Source organism: Pararge aegeria, chromosome 6, assembly GCF_905163445.1.
Source record: "Pararge aegeria chromosome 6, ilParAegt1.1, whole genome shotgun sequence".
Taxonomy (NCBI): domain Eukaryota; kingdom Metazoa; phylum Arthropoda; class Insecta; order Lepidoptera; family Nymphalidae; genus Pararge; species Pararge aegeria.
Window position 1 is genome coordinate 11,416,382 of NC_053185.1, and position 17,078 is coordinate 11,433,459.

General features: G+C 34.2%; 1 protein-coding gene and 1 pseudogene across 7 annotated transcripts; one reads left to right on the plus strand and one right to left on the minus strand.

Moving 5' to 3' along the window:
• The first annotated feature begins 1,065 nt into the window (after nt 1–1,065).
• On the plus strand, nt 1,066–16,336 carry LOC120624400 (receptor-type guanylate cyclase Gyc76C-like). 7 transcript variants are annotated; one of them, XR_005658764.1, is made up of 15 exons: nt 1,066–1,478; nt 1,706–1,913; nt 2,343–2,540; nt 3,484–3,549; nt 4,025–4,265; nt 4,765–4,911; nt 6,071–6,279; nt 6,871–7,054; nt 7,982–8,136; nt 9,566–9,709; nt 13,205–13,290; nt 13,848–14,134; nt 14,460–14,700; nt 14,804–14,992; nt 15,305–16,336. XR_005658764.1 is itself a non-coding variant. In XM_039890924.1 (10 exons), exons 1-10 carry the CDS (start codon nt 1,453–1,455, stop codon nt 9,698–9,700), a joined length of 1,569 nt encoding a protein of 522 aa, XP_039746858.1. In that variant the 5' UTR covers nt 1,066–1,452; the 3' UTR covers nt 9,701–11,507. The 7 variants fall into 7 exon arrangements, 4 of the variants coding, with proteins under 4 accessions (XP_039746858.1, XP_039746861.1, XP_039746860.1 ...); XR_005658763.1 differs by having other exon boundaries at nt 13,205–14,134; XR_005658765.1 differs by lacking the exon at nt 13,205–13,290.
• On the minus strand, nt 10,709–16,972 carry LOC120624403 (annotated as a pseudogene).
• Between the last annotated feature and the right edge of the window lie 106 nt (nt 16,973–17,078).

The window sequence follows — 17,078 nt, forward strand, 5'->3', positions numbered from 1 at the left end:
GCTTTAACAGTGAATGGGTTGTAATGGAGATGGCGATAATGATTCAGGTTTCATAAGGATGAAGTTATGAAAAGCAAATCGAAGAAATACATTAATAAACCTAACTGGACCACTCTTAAATTCAGTTAAAATCTTACCAAGCATCTTACGTACCGTCAATATACCTACCGACGTACACTATGCAAAAAAGATAATGTTAAGTTTTTTCCTAACTAATTTTTAGTTCACCTGATCCAAAAATTCTGCATTTTTTACCCTGCTCCTACAGAGGAATTTTTCCACACTAAATTTACATCAGAGAAATAATTTTTAGATTCGGTATTTTTAGATATTCCGAAATTAATCCTTACAGTTTTCTGTAATTAAACAACAAAAGGGACCTACCATTTTTAGATTTTATTCGACAAACCTTATCGACTGCCACCCATCACTAGCACCATCGTACCTTGTGACAACCTACATATAATTTAGTAAGAAAACTACTATTCTCTCTTTTTGAGAGTCTATCAGGGCCATAAGTAAAAAGAGTACAATATTATGCACTTTATCGCTATTTTCGTCCTGACTCCATGTATTATTTCTAGAGCAACATATTGAACCAATGGTTTATGCTGTAGTTTTTCACGCTCTGACATTAAAAAGTGACAAAACACTGCCCAATGGGGCTTAATATTAACCTTTATGAAAAGAGGAACGATTATGTTTGGCTAATCCAGAACAATCTGATGATAAACTTAGTTTATTACTCAGAATACAGATTGCTCTGTATTTTGTAGTTTATTACAAGAGAACCTGACAAAAAATTCTTAATATCCAGTGGTTTTAACATATAATGAATATACATGCACTACGTATCTTCGATCGATGGGGATTGGTTGTATTGTAGTAGGCCTACGTTGTAAGATTATTTACCGAAAAGCAAGCAAGATTTGAGAACTGCCATCTACAACTTCTGCAAATGTGTCATGTTGAGAATGATCGTTGTCTGTCAATATGACAGTTTTGTGTGTCTTTATATCTGATAATATCTGAGCGTTATTAAATGTCAAAAAAGATATGGCATAACCCCGCCGAATAGTAGCAATATTATTTTTGCGTTGCTTTTCATTGCTCACGTTTCTCGTTGAATGTAAATGCAAGTACAAGTGCGCTGTGCTGTTTTTCCTTTTTGTTTGTAGTGATTCTCTTGAATACGTAATTCTAGAGTTTAAAGATTGTACTTTCAACTTTCTCGTGCTAAAGTGAGCTAATTTCCATAGCTAACATCTACCTTTAACATAACGTCAATTACCTACTTGGTATTTGCTAAGCTAATGTTCACAGGTTTGAAAGTGTAGCTATTTCAAATCACTGGATTAGTCGAGATATAATGTTGATTTTGCATTAATCTATGATTTATATGTTGGGTAGATATAGTTTGTTATGAGTAAAGTTCCTTGTTAGTCATATACTATGTATGGCATGTTAGACATTGAATGGTAGGTTAAGTTTTGCTAGCTTTTTAGAATATTGAGGCCAGAGCTGCATGCACAACCCCACTGTTGAATGTAAAGCCCTTTGTGTGTAGAGAAACTTAATGTTTTATTTATTGGGTATATTTTACAGATTTTTACTTTTTGATAATTTTTTTATAGAGATATAAGATAAGATTTTTGTATATCATATTCTGGGATGAAAGTCTAATTAGTATATTTCGTTTGCCCAGGTGTCAGAGCCGCGGTGAAGGCGACGGCATGTGGTACGGCGCGCGGGTGATCTTACTCGCGGCGCTGGGCTTACTGGCCAGGCCTTCCGCCGCCGAACTCGACAAGAAATTCAACATTACCATCGGCTATCTGCCTTCTATAACGGGCGAGCGCCGAGATAGACAGGGGCTAGCCATCTCAGGCGCTCTGTCTATGGCCCTTGAGGATGTAGGTATTGGTTGTTGGACAATGCTGTTCTGGTTAATTGATTAACTTAAACTGTGTGTTTGATGTCTCGCATGTACTAACATGAGAGTATCATTTCGTCAAGATTGATTAAGCTGTTGGGCTAGTCAAGGTCACAATAGTTATTTCTTCTTTTAAATCCAGTGGTAAGGAACCTGTGTGTTTTTACACTTCCACTTTTACACTAAGCTGCTCTCCGCGTGACCCGCGGTGTACCTAGTATAATTAACATTTCGAGGGAGTTTGCTGACAAAATCTATAGTTTGTCAGCAAATATCCATTGCTCATAGACGTGAAATTCAGTTTTTCTCAAATCCCGCGATAACTATGGTTTTTTTCTTTAAATAGTTTTACTGCACGGTATAATTTATCCCCATTCCAAATTTCAGCTTTATTCGGGATTTTTTTCAGGTGAATAATAGCACAAAACTCTTGCCCGATGTAAAGTTATTGCTTAAGTGGAATGACACGCGGTGTGATACGGTGACTGCGATAAGGATGCTCACTGACATGACCTGCTCCGGCGTCGTTGCCTTCTTCGGCCCGGAGGGGCGCTGTCACACCGAGGCTATCGTTGCCATGTCCAGGAACCTGCCCATGATCTCATACGTAAGTTCGTATTATAATCCTTGACCAGTTAATCTTTCCAATGTCTACACTAAACTATTTATAAAAAAATCATCATCATCATCATCATCATATCAACCCATTACCGGCCCACTACAGAGCACGGATCTCTGAACCCCTTATTGAATCTCTTAACCCCTTCTTAATGTAGGGGGATTTCTGGCCAAAGTTGAAGTTTTAATGACCCTAAGAAATTCAGTTGATTTTTTTAGGGTATTATTAAGGCTTGGCCAAACGTTAACTTGAATTACTTGGCTAAATGTGAAGCTTGAATTTATATTAAATGCAGGATGACTCGGACCCTGTGCGTCGTCGCTTCTAATTCGGTCTTGCGCATTTGTAACAGTTTCAATTTCGGCTCTTTGTAGAAATTGTCGGTGTTGTTTTTTTTTACTTTATTGCACAATCTTAATACGACTTACAAATGGCGGGCGAAGTGCGTTCAGAATTCAGAAGGCTGTGGTGAATTTGTCGTGCCTTTTTAACCTTACATTGAAAATGTGAGGTGGAAATGTGCAAATAAAAAAATGTATTAGTTTAATCAGTGCCTTGTTATTCAAATACGTCCGAATCAGTTTAAAATATTTTTAAAAAATTGTGTAATTTAGTCACTGTATTTTGAGGCTCCTTTATTAATTTTTCTTATAATAATTGCGCCTAAATTTTTTTATTTATTTGAACATATGTTCTTAAAAATGCATTTCCTACAAGCCAAACTTCGCGGCTGAAAAAAAACAGTGTACGTGTGGCAAAGAAACTTATTACATTAAAATTATGTTTTTCGGTTCAGAGAAACGAAGTTAAGGTGGGACTATACCGACACCGGCCACCGCTTCTCTACTCTACTCTAATAACAATTCTACGTACTTTCGCGCTTACGAATATGGATATAGCGCTAAACAATACGTTTTTACTTTTGTTTCAGAAATGTTCTGATTACCAAACCTCCATGTTATCAAACTTTGCGAGATTGGAGCCACCTGACACACAAGTGAGCAACTATTATACAAAGTGTAACCGAATTGCGAAATATTGTTGAACGGTGCATAATTATATTTCATAAGGAATCACCCTGTAAAGACATTTAATATTCCAAAAGAAGCGTATTTATTTTTCCATACAAAATAATTCAAAACATATTCAAATCCGAAACGCGCTAAGTACCTACGCTACGCGACTCATGCCTAATAAAGTGACTCTCGTCATTTATTTTATTTTAATTTTGCATGTGATGTTTGGGCTGTATCTGCATTCGGTTGCACAGATAAGTCTCAGAGACAGTAAATAATGTACCTCTAAAGCATGTTAAGTAATATTTCGGTTTTCATTTACACTTTGTATTTATATTTTACACATATAAAAACTCTTATAATGCAACGATAAATAAAAATACATGTATATTTTTTATAATTTCGTGAATACAAGCATACCGAAGCTGAATTTTTATATATTAATTCAAATTACAGGCAACGAAATCTGTAATAGCGCTTCTGAGGTACTACAGATGGAATAAGTTTTCAATAGTTTACGAGGAGTCTTGGGTGACGGTAGCACTGACGCTCGAAAACCACGCAAAGAAGAATAATTTAACGGTGAATCATCAGCGGCCAGTCATCGACGGGTTCAAGTGCTGCGAAGAGAAAATGACATGTTGTGCGCCTGGGTTTTGGTATCAATTTATACAGGAGACCAAAAATAGAACCAGAAGTAAGTTTATATTATTATTTTCTGCAGTAACTATAACAATTTAATACAAAATATTTTTTTATAATAACACATTAAAAAGGAAATTGTGCGTTCAGAATTCAGAAGGCTGTGGTGAATTTGTCGTGCCTTTTTAACCTTACATTGAAAATGTGAGGTGGAAATGTGCAAATAAAAAAATGTATTAGTTTAATCAGTGCCTTGTTATTCAAATACGTCCGAATCAGTTTAAAATATTTTTAAAAAATTGTGTAATTTAGTCACTGTATTTTGAGGCTCCTTTATTAATTTTTCTTATAATAATTGCGCCTAAATTTTTTTATTTATTTGAAGATATGTTCTTAAAAATGTGAATTGTGTGGTGAATTATTAATTAGTAAAGTAAAAATTTCCCATTTCTTGATAGCTAATATAGCTGGGTTGGTCTTGTTGGCGAATAACATTTTCGATCGAACGAAATATTATTGCGTTAAGAAATCATTGTATTTTTTCCTTTTTTCAGTATACGTCTTTTTGGGTTCAACTGCTGGCTTAATAGATATGATGACAGCCATGGAGTCGTTGCAATTGTTTGCAAAAGGGGAATATATGGTTATCTTCGTGGACATGATGACATATGCCCCTAAAGAATCACTGAAATATTTAATTAGTGAGTATAATTTTATAATAAAACAAAAACTATTTTTTTGTATGTTTTTTTTTAAGGACTTTACCTACATGTCAGCCAAATCGTTATAACCTATATAAACTACAATTATTTCTAAAACGCTAACTATTTAAGAGAATCGGTAACAAATATTTAATTTACATACTTTCATTGCTGAAATGCAGCTTTATTCAAATAGAGCTTAAACACCAATATTCATAAAGGTAATGGATTAAATAACCGCTTTTGCAGAATATGATCCTACCAATATAACCAGACATCACTGAATCATGAATAGCCAATAATTAAGTCACAATTGCCCAGTTATTGACATAGAAACTAAAGCAGACTGCAAAACTTGTTGTTTTACAATTTTAAATTTGAGAAAAAACTGGTGTGGTGACGATAATAGGTATGTTTTACCTGGGTAAATAACTCTTTTGTAGGATTGGTTACACTTATTTGTTGCTTCACTATTCTATTCTATAATTACAAATTACAAATTACATTTAACATATAACCACCGAAATTTTCGAGCAAACCGAATAAACTTAATATATATTCGGATCACGCACGGTTCTAAGACTTTGGTCTTCAGGCACTGAACAGTGCGTGTTGCCAGTGATGACTTACGGATCTGAAACGTGGTCGCTTACTATGGTCGGAATAAGATCTCATCGGGCCATGGAGATAGCAATGTTGGGAGTATCTCTATGACATCAAATCAGTAATTAGGAGTCTGATTGCCTGTTTGTCTGTCTGTCTGTTTATCTGCATGTCTTTAGGTTCGCGCACATCACGCAAAAACTACTGATTTGTGTGCAATTTGGTAAATTTATAGCTGATACTCTGGATTAACAGTTTGTGACAAAATCTGCGCTTGGTAGGCTATATTGAGGAAATTGTAGACAATGTAGCACTATGCTGCGATCCGTAGTTGACGCGGGTGAAACACCAGGGCACAGCTAGTAAGTAGTTATGTTTTTTTTACCAAGCATAGATTATTTAATAATTTTTAAGTGCGGTAAAAAATAATAAACCTTAAATGTATCCTAATACTTCTGGTAGTATATATCCATCTCAATCTCTTGTAGACTGTTTTTCAGAAGTATCACTTCTGCACAGGTTTTTTTTTCTTGAATTTCTACCTTGTTTAAATTAGAAACGGAGGATCGCGGTACGACGCTGGTATGCCCGAAGACTAACTGGGAGATGCCGTTCAAGAAGCGCGCTCAGTCGCTGCTGGTGGTCGTGTCGTCGGAGCCAGAAGGCAGCTACGAGGTGTTCACGGGCCGCGTACGTGACTACAACAGCATGAAGCCGTTTGAGTTCCCGGTGCCCCCCGCGCTATTAGAAAAGAGCTTCAATAAGGTTTTATTTTAATTCCACTACACATTCAGAATTTTAATATGTCAAAGTTTGTCTTATGCACTTTAATTAAAAAAAAAACTATATACAATGGTAGTAAGTAAGCCCATGACTGTAATCTCACCTGTTGGTAAGCGATGATGCAGCCTAAAATGTTAATGGGCTTACCTGTTAGTGGGGATAGAAGTTTTATAAAAACATATACCTTAAAGGTTTCTATTCGAATCGGAACGCTAAATAACTTAGTGTTGGTCGGTACGGTTGTAACAAGGCACGGCCGAAGAGAAAATGCCCTCGACGGAATCGAACCCGGGACCTCTAACTTAAAACCACAGCGCTCACAACTGTGCCAGCGAGGTCGGTCCTTGACTAATCGGTTGATATGGTACCCATTAGCGCGGATCCCTCAACGTTAAACTACCTTCACTCTCGGAATTAATATCATTAAAAATAATTGATAACGATTTAAATAAATCACTATTATAGTTTATTTAAAATAATATAGCATTTGAAGAAAATTGTAAACGTGTGATATGCATGTTGTTAGTGCTCTTAATAAATAAAAATAATACAATAATATATGTAAATTTTCAGTTTGTTTCAATCTATGCAGCGTATTTGTATGACTCTGTCAAACTGTATGCGACTGCACTACACAAGCTTATAGAAGAGGAGACGACCTACAAGAACGAAACTCTCGACTACAAGAAACTAATGAGCATCGCCTCTAATGGAACTCTAATTGTCTCGAAAATGATACATATTACTCCTTTTAAAAGTAAGTTATATTCTTAATCAAATGTTTTTTTGGTATATCAAAACCGTGTGAACAAGCAAGTGGATCACCTGATGCTAAGTGATTACCGAAGATCATGAACATCTGTAGTAACAGATGCTGTACCAATGCATTGTGGTTTTCAACAAATTTGTATTTTAACAACCCAAAATCACAGTTTTGAGGTAACAGTAGAAAATAGAAAAAAAAATCTTGTCTTAATAAGTAAACAACTTATTTATTAATATTTAATGTGAAGTATTTTATAAACATTAAAAAAGAACATATTGGAAAAAAATACCGGAGGAGTCATAAAGACTGCCGACATAAGTGAAAATTCAAAACACTCGGTGACGTAAAATATGATACAGCACGGCTAGCATGGGCAGGAAACAATTATATCCCCGGGGAAAGGATATAAATTTATCTTCTCCCACAGCTTTATCAACTCTCAGAGCACTGCCGCACAAGTGGAAATAATATCCAAATAATATATGTGTATTAATAAACGGGGGTAAACTCCTCCTATTCCATGTTCCAGTGATTTAGCAGGTGTGCACGTTAATTATATCCCTTGTCAGGGGATATAATCGGGGGGTATAATTTATATCTCCCGCCCGTGCTAACCCTGCAGTCAATGTAAATGCATATATGACGCGTATACATTTAAACAGGCTGCTATACAACGAGTCGCTAGTCTTGCGTAATACGTCACGAGCGTGTGAATGTCATCAATGAGGGGAACCTATATGTTTTTCCTCCTACTAAAAATCTTTGAACGCGCTTATGAAGTTATGAGTTCAAGAAATATCTTCTTATTTCTTTAACTTGAGTTACTTGAGCTTTATCGATTATAAATTAATGTAGTTTGCTAAAAAATTCATAAGTTTTGTTCCTACGACCTACTCAGCATGTGATGTTATGGATTAGGTGTGGCGGGGATGTCTATCCGTCTGGATGAGCGAGCCGACTCCGAGGGTAATTTCTCTGTGCTTGCTTTCAAGAACTACACCATTGAAGATATTAAGTGCAACGCTAGTATGGTCGCCGTTGGACACTTCCAACAGAGTGGCAAAGAATTTCCTGTAAGTTTGCATTAATTGTTTGTAATAATTTAAATAATGACGTTCGCGTACCAAATCCAGTAACTCCGACTCGACTTAGGTTAAAAATATTGAAATGTGAGCTTTCTTTCAAGTTTCTTAAAGTATGGGTCATCGACCTCCGCGCGCCGCGTCATGGGTAACAACCCCAAACTTCTAGAGCACGGTTCCGAAGCTTAGTGCAGTCCTCCGCAACGGCTGCCGTACTGTGTAGAAACGGACTCCCTTTTTTTCCTTTTTTTGACTCTGCTAGCCTAGACTTCTGTCAAACTTTTCGTTTCACTGCGTTATACAATAAGTAATTAGGATAAGTAATTGTTCCCAACAAAAACTTACATTCTATTATACGCTATGTAACGGCTTCCTGCCTGCACTATTACTTCGCTTGCTCGGCTTCTAAGGGTCGTTACTTGATGGTATTATATAGCCTCAAGTACAAACTTCCTCGATAATTGGGCTATCATATTATAAAAGAAAATAAAAAACGCATACATTAGCGCATTCGAACAAAATTTTCAGCTATTATTATTATATTTAGTACAGATGATATGAAGCTTACAATTCTATGTTTAAATTTGCGTCGAGTTGATGTTCAGTCGATATTGTGTGGGCAGGACATAAAGGATTTGCGAATTTGCACTAACAATTTCGCTAGGATCGACTACGATGAGTTTATTTTCACGCAAAATTACAAATGATGGTTTTATATTATTATGTAGATCTCCAATTAATTATACAAAAAAATCGCATGATAAACCGGTCTAAAAGGGGTTTAAAAGGTACCTATTTGATTTTAGCATAACATTGTAACCACAAATCTTTGGTAATATCACTTGCGGGGTGTGTTAGCTTAGCGACGATATTTTATATGAATTTTGGGTAATATTTACATATAGATATAAGTTTTCAGATGAGTTGAATGCCCGTATGAGTGAATGAATAAATATACTTGCACACCACAAAAAGTACATTAAACAAAATGATAAAAAATCAGCGTATACCATTTGGCGGCCTTATCGCTTCATAGCGATTAGCATGGCATAGCACAAATGCAATGTATGCATTTTAAGTTAGTTGGCATTTAGGTAAATACCTAAAATTTTTAACAATATAGTTATTTTTGAATATAATTACTGGTTTTTACACGCTTTTTATTAGCTTCACCTGTATTTTTGTATGATTGTATGTTATATTGTATTGAGAGACGGGCACACTGAATAAAATTTTATCTATATTTTATCTCTTTAATGGTGGATGGGTTACCGATTAATTTTGCTCTAATAAAAATAATAGATCATGAAAAACTAAAAAAAATCGCTATTATGAATAAACTAAAAGAAAGAAATTAGTTTAGTTTTTTATACCAAGCATGTTTTTTAGTTTGTTTGAACTATTTAATTTTTTATCCCAGGAATATAAGTTGAATCCTCACGTCCCAATCGACTGGCCCGATGGGGTGAAACCAGAAGCGGAACCCTCGTGTGGTTTCCTCAATGAGAAATGTCCGAAAGACGACTCGCAGATAACTTCGCTCGTACTGGATTAAATGGAAAATGTTAGAAATTTTATTGGTTATAATTTAGCATATGAATCAACTAACAATGCGATTTCGATTCTTTCTTTAAGGATTACTAATGTTCGTGATTGAAGAACACGGGTTAAGATTGTAGTGAAGGTCTGAGTTTGAGCTCCAGCTCCAGCACGTTTAAACGTTAAACTAGCAAACAATAAGCAATTAAATATCACTTGCTTTAACAGTGAAGGGTTTTCCTTCACTGTTAAAGCAAGTGAGAAAGTTCGTGAGAAAATCTGCCTGCCTGAAAGTTCCCCACATAGACTTAAAAGGCATTTCAAGTCTACCAATCCGCAATTGCGATTGACTAATAATGGCCTAAAAGCTTTAGAAGGTTTCAAATAGTACCCACTATTTGCAACCTACAATCTTCTTCAATCGGACTACAGCTCCCAGAGCAAGAACACATATATATGTGTCAAAATATTTAAACAAACTGGACCAATAATATTATTGGTCTCGTTTGTTTAAATATTTTGACATACTATCTGTACTTCATATCATAAGTTTGTATATTTGGCACTTCCACTATGATCGGAAAAACATTTTGTATCTCATTCATTGAGATTGGTGTAGACTATGTAACATTACGCTGCCTCCCGTTATTTACATGGGCAAAGCCGCAGGGCACATTTAGTATCTAATAATTTTCATAAAGGTATAAAAGTACTGCTACCCTTTTTCCAATAGTTACTGTCGAAAAGGTTAGCACTGTATTATTTACTAGACAATTAAGTGCAGAAATGGCACCAGTGTGTCTGTGATATTGTGTATTACCAGACAGACTTGTGGTTATGTGTAATTGTATTGAAAACTATTGAACCTTTAACTTGAACCTTAGCCTTTACTAAGGTGGAAATTGACTTTAAAAGTAATACTTTTTTCATTTAATGTGTAGACAGGGTTTATAAATATATTCTGCACACAAAAAGGTCAAGACATCAATATTATAGCCAATGAAGTCAATATTTACTTGAGTAATTTTTTTTCTGCTTCTTTGTTAGCTGACTGATTAGGTCCGTTTCAGTGAGTGATGTATCATTGTCAACAATTTTGCTGGCAGCAAGAGGCATAGCCCCAGGCTTCATTACAAGTCCTGAGTCTCTCATATGTTGCATCAAGGTAGGAACATCAGGCTTTTCTTCCTCATCCTCCGGTGTAGATGCAGATGCCTGTAAAGCTCTTGCTTCACTCATTGATAGAGAGTACATAGAACATTCTTTATCTGAAATGATTGTTTATGTAATATTAGTGATAATAAATAACAAAGTTTGATCAACTGTTTGTGGTGCAATTTTTAACATAGGAAAACAAATGAATGCAGACTAGAACTGGCAATAAAATCTCAAATACAATGTAATTGAATAAAAAATATACCTGTATGGGGTCACATCCCATTTGTGGCATTTAATGCATCTAACATTTCTAACCAAAATTCCAAAAGGCTGATTTCATTGTCTCCTTTACAATAGCTCTCTCTGGGAGCATTGTACTTTCTTTGCCATTCAAATTTATATTCTGGCTCATCTTTACTATCTTTGCTTAGTAGGGCTCTGAAAAGGTAGAATAGTTATAACTAAGGTCTAATATCTCTTTATTATACAATATAATAATTTAAACCATTATAATTATGAATACATGTATACATAGACTTGTTGCTACAGTTGGTCGGTTAGTTTCTTATTCCAATATAAATAGGGCTCTGACAAACCAAACTGTTATGTTACATTATAATAAAGAACTCTTACTTGTTTTCATGCAGTTCCTGCTCCTTTTCAAACTGCACTCTCAGTTATTCCTGCTTCTTTTTATATGCATCAGTTTTCTGTTCAGCCATCCATACCTAAAAATTATATATACATTAGTATTGTCGAAAAATCTCACAGCTACTAAATCTACTCTAGAAGGAGTATTGTGAAGAGGCTACATTTAGAACTGATAATTAAGCAGCTATTCCACGAACGAAAACATTCCGAGGCTGACATCAGTCAGGCAGGCTGGAAAAATATGCCAAATGGACTCCAACCTGTCTTTAAGTTGGAGACATGCTATGCCAACCTCATAGTGGCGTATTTGACATGGCTGATAGATGAATAATTAGACTGATGTTTTCCCATGAGATATTTTTCTACTTTTTCCAGTCCTTCGAAATTTATCATTTCGTTGACTGGCTTACTTTTCCAGAGTAAGCCAGTCAACGAAATGATAAATTTCGCAATGAAAAATTTAATTTATTTGCTTTAACAAATACCTCTCTGTTTACGCTAGTTAAATAAGTAGGAGATTGATTGAAGAGTACCTAGTGCAGGGGGTAACAACTTTCTATGAAGCTATGACAGACTGTATGTGGAAACATTTAGAATGAAATGGTAGATATTCAAGAGGAAAAGAGAAAAAAAACAGTGGTGCTACCATTAGAAAAAAAGTCGATGGAAATTTAATAATCGATTTCATTAATCATCATTATCGACTTCAGTGAATATATTTTTGTTAAAAATAATAGTAAAACAATCATATTTCAAAATTTTACTACTCAAAACTATAGTTTGATAAACGTCATGTGTTAATTTGTTTAAAATAGTTGAAAATCTTTTTTACATAATCAATTTCAATCGATGTTTTCTCGTATTGCCAGCACTGATAATCGGTACTGGAATTTAGAGTAGTGGCAATAAAACAAGTGAATGTCGGAACCGGATATTATGTTCACAAGTTTTCATGAAAAGTTTTCGTTTGGAGCGAACGCCAATTTTTCATATTTTCTTTGTAAAAAGTTTTTCTGTTCCGAAGTGATTCTACTTTTCTCTCCCTGTTTGCTTGAGGAAACTCGCAGCAGTGCGATTGAGCCTAATAGATCAAGACGACGGACTGATTTTATTGTGAGACAGGACTCATTTATTATTGTGAGAAAGGACTCTATTCTATTGTTGTTAAACATGGCAGATAAATATAGAAAGTGTGTGAAGTGTGGTGTATCTGCTGCGCAAGACCCTACACTTACTTTTCATTCTTTCCCGAGAGCTGGAAAGGCATCTAATTTAGCAAGGTAGATAATATAGTTTATGTAATTATCACTTCGCCGTTTTATTAAATGACTAAAATATTTCCTAAAAACACCATTAATTTCTTTAACTTCTAAAGTGGTTTTGCTATATTACTTACTAGTGTTGTTATTTTGTTTCACGGTTCGGCTTTGGGCTGAATATTGTTTTGAAAATATTGCTGAAGTGGAGTTGCAAAGACTTGCACAAGAGCCATAAGTTATTGTGTAGTAAGCATTTTGATCGCAGTGCCTTCACAAATGAGACGATAAAAAGGTTAAATCCTAATGATGTTCCAAATTTGTTGTTCCCACCGTTATTAGCTGAATTGTCACAAATGGAAGATTCAGCAGTATGATATTTAACACTTTTTTGTTAATTTTATAAATTTTCCTTTAAAAAAGGGTTGTAATTTTATCTGCATTTTTTATTTCAGACAACTTCAGTGTCTTTGCAATCTTTTACACAATATCTGCCTAACTCGCCTCTAAAACACACACAATCACCTCACAGCAATTGGACGTAAGTATCATGCATCATCTATAGACTAAAACAGTACACTGCTGGACTAAAGCCCTCAAGAGGGAAGGGTATGTATATAATCACCATGCTGGGCAGACAGGTTAGTGATTGCATTACTATGAATAGTTTTGCCCGCAGCTTCACTCACATTCAAATAGATAAATGTAAATAAAATTCAGGTTTTTTTTCTACTGGAAGAAATCTTGTTTTCTTCATTTGTGACAATTTGCATTCAAAATTTTCATGATGATCACTTGAACAGTGTGTGAAAGTGTAACAATCAAATAACCCTGTATTTGTATTTTTATTATTATTAGTTTGGATGTTCTGTTATGCTTCATAACAATATTTTTTCATAATCTTCACTAACATCATCATGCATGCAACTTTCAGGCACATGCCTGAAAGTTGCATGCATGATGATGAGTTGTGAAGGAACCCACATGGGTTCCTTCACAATGTTACTCTTCACCATCAACGCAAGTGATATGTAATTGCTAAACAAAGTAAAATATACAAACTGTAATATAAATTAAATGGATATTTCTGTATTCCAGATTACTTTTGTGACTCAACCTGTCAATTTGAAGAACACAAAAATTAACAAACATTTTAAAAGATGCAAGAAGTATATTAATAAAATATACAGACTGAAGAAGAGGTTAAAAAAAGATAAAAATTCTGCAGCAAGTAGAAAATCACTATTAGACTCTCTCTCAAAGAGTGAGTACTTAGAAAAATTGAATGAAAATTTAAAACCTGCATTTGGTGTGCTTTTTTTTACAAAGCCTATTTCTCAGGAGATTCGGTAACAGCTGATAGACTTCAAGCAATTATTAAAGAGGTGCGTAGATAAACACTAATATTTTATAACTACTCCTTTTACTAAACTTTGTAGTTATTCCATATACAGTAGAAGTATGATCAGCAAAATTTCAATTACCTTCTAAAAGATACCTTGAACAATTACTGTAATATTTTAACATATTAACTTTAAATAATATTAAACCTATACATAATAACCCTACCTCTTAAATCACTTGATCTAATGATGAAACCAGTAGTTTTAAAGATATAAGCTGAGGAACAGATTGTGGATACTTTCCTTTGTATTGTTCTATGCAGATACCTGTTTTATATTTATTTAATCACATTTTTTTTTATTTTAGGTATTGGCAGAATGTTACTTAAACAATTTAAAAGTTGTAGCAACAGTGTATGACATGGATGGAGTAAATGTAAGAGCCATAAATTCCCTAGGGTCCACACTAGAGACACCTTATTTTCAACTTCAAGGAAATGAAATTGTGACTATTATGAATCCCCCACATCTCCTCAAGTGTTTTAGGAACAACTTTTTAAAACACAATATTGAATGTCCAGAAAATTTTTCAATACATGGAACAACAGGTACTATCTAAATTTATATATTATGATTAAATTGTATTCTGCAATAGTAAATAAGAAAATTAAGTAAATTGGTAGGTACTACAATGTTGTTTTACGATTTCAGGACTGGCAAAATGGAAGCATATCCAAGACTTTTTTAAAGTGGACAATAAAAATCCCAATTTCGTATTTGCACCTGCACTCACAGAACAACATATTAATCCAAATGGGAAACAAAAAATGAAAGTGAAGTAAGCAGCACAAGTTTTAAGTCATTCGGTTGCTGCAGGATTGTTTGCTAAAGTTTCTTCAAGTAAGTTGCTTATATATTAATGTGTATCTTGAGTTGCTACAAATAGGACAAGTCCTACATATCATAACAAAAGACCTTGAATTAAAAAAAACCATAAATGCACACCCTTTAGCATGGTAATATTATTATAGATTTTGAACTTATATATTCAGTAGTTACTCAGACATTTATAACAACCGAAAATTGTACGACAATTTATTAAAGGAAATAAGCAGGCATAGAAATTTACTTTTCCTTTGTTCAGATCAATTTATGCTTATTAAAATTATATTATGGTTAGTTTGATATTTTATTTCATTTTGTATCTTTCAGATCACATTTCCCCTGATGCTGTAGTTACAGCAACACTCATCAGCAAAATAGATTCTATATTTGATGCATTAAATGCTGAAAGTCCAGATTTAAAAAGAGGGAAGAAATTTTCATCAAATCTCATTGTGGACATGAGACAGTCAGTGACAGTGGACATTTAGAGCTATTCTCAGAATTAAAAACATTCTTTAAGAATGTTAAATTTATTGGGGCTCGTTGTACCCCTCCTTCGGCCAATGGGTGGATACGAACAATTGGGGCTGTAGAAAGGCTTTGGCATAATTTGCAAAAATTAAAAATACTGGCAATTTCTACCCGAAGACTAAACCAAGAACCTTTAGAAAATCTCTTTGGTTGTATATGGGGCCACTGTGGTTCCAATCCTAACCCAAATGTGCAACAATTTATTGCTGGTTTGAAAACCAGCATTGTAAATAATTTAAAATATAAATGTAATGGTAAAAATTGTGAAGATGATGCTAACACACTATTAACTAATATGACCGCATATTTGAAAACTAGAACGCCTGTACCAGTGTCATCACCTAATCAGTTGTACGATATTGATGTTACTGACATTAATGAGTACACAGAGGATAATGCGGAGAACAAGGCATGTGCCTATGTATGTTGATTTGTATTTAAAAAACTTAAAAACAATACATGTATTAGTTTCAAAGAAATTATGCTATCGAATTCTATAGAACCAGTGCACATATTTAATAGTTTTAAGGAATATAATGAAAGAAAGTCTAGCTTGAACTATGTTACTGCTGAGTTCATACAATGCGTTGAGTTATGTGCAACTTACATTAATGAATTTTTGAATATGAATTCACATACGGGAGAGTTAAAAAAAACATTAAATATAAAATTAAAGGCCAGAATATCCTTCAGCTGGTTAGATGGATGCATGACTCATAAAGTTGAAAACACTACTCATATTCTTAATAGTGTGTTAGCAATATGCATTAAAAGGTTTTGTATTTTAAAAAACAGAACTTATGCGGCAGAAGCTAGTAAAAATTCATTACTAAGAAAAATTACTATTTTAAAAAATGTATAATAAAAAATAATAAAAGATATAACCTAACCCAAGGTTGTTTTTTCTTCACTCTATCTGCATACGAAAAAATAGGTAAAAAGAACTATTTTGCAAACTACGATGGCTGGAATAAAAATATGTAAAACACCGAATTATTATTCTACGGTGTTTTAAATATTTTTATTTCAGCTATCACAGTTCACAAACTTCCAAAATTTAATTCAATAATTTCCCGCCACAATTTTCGTTGTGTGGAACCATTAACAGATGGCGTGGCGGCGAATAGTCTGCACATTTTTGTATGTAGTTGTACTTCTCCTTGGAGTAATATTGTTCTGTGACCTAGTGCCTAAAGACATAACTAATGTAAATCATTAACAAAATAAAGATGTAACAATAATTACCCTTTTCAAATTATCTCTGGAGGCTGGATGGAAGAATTTCTTGCACATATAATTATTAAATCCCTTTCCCATTTTTTATATTGTATTTATTTCCTGATAAAAACCTGTCTTTCACAAATTACAATGACAATTACGAATTGCGACGGTAACTATATAACTATTTATATTTTATTTACTGGTCTGTGACGGTAACCCAGATAAAAGCATCCGCACCTCAGATTTTACTGGCCACACTGTGTGCCACAGTTTCCTCACAAGCACAGAATAAAAAATATTTAATTAGATTGTAGGTTTGTTTAAAATATCGATAGTTTTAATTCGATTA

Bases quoted from the DNA above. Each gene is read 5' to 3' on its own strand.
- LOC120624400 (XM_039890924.1), top strand. From the start codon at position 1,453: ATGTATGGCATGTTAGACATTGAATG. The intron at 2,541-3,483 runs GTAAGTTCGTAT...CTTTTGTTTCAG, and splicing joins ACCTGCCCATGATCTCATAC to AAATGTTCTGATTACCAAAC. The intron at 3,550-4,024 runs GTGAGCAACTAT...TTCAAATTACAG, and splicing joins TGGAGCCACCTGACACACAA to GCAACGAAATCTGTAATAGC.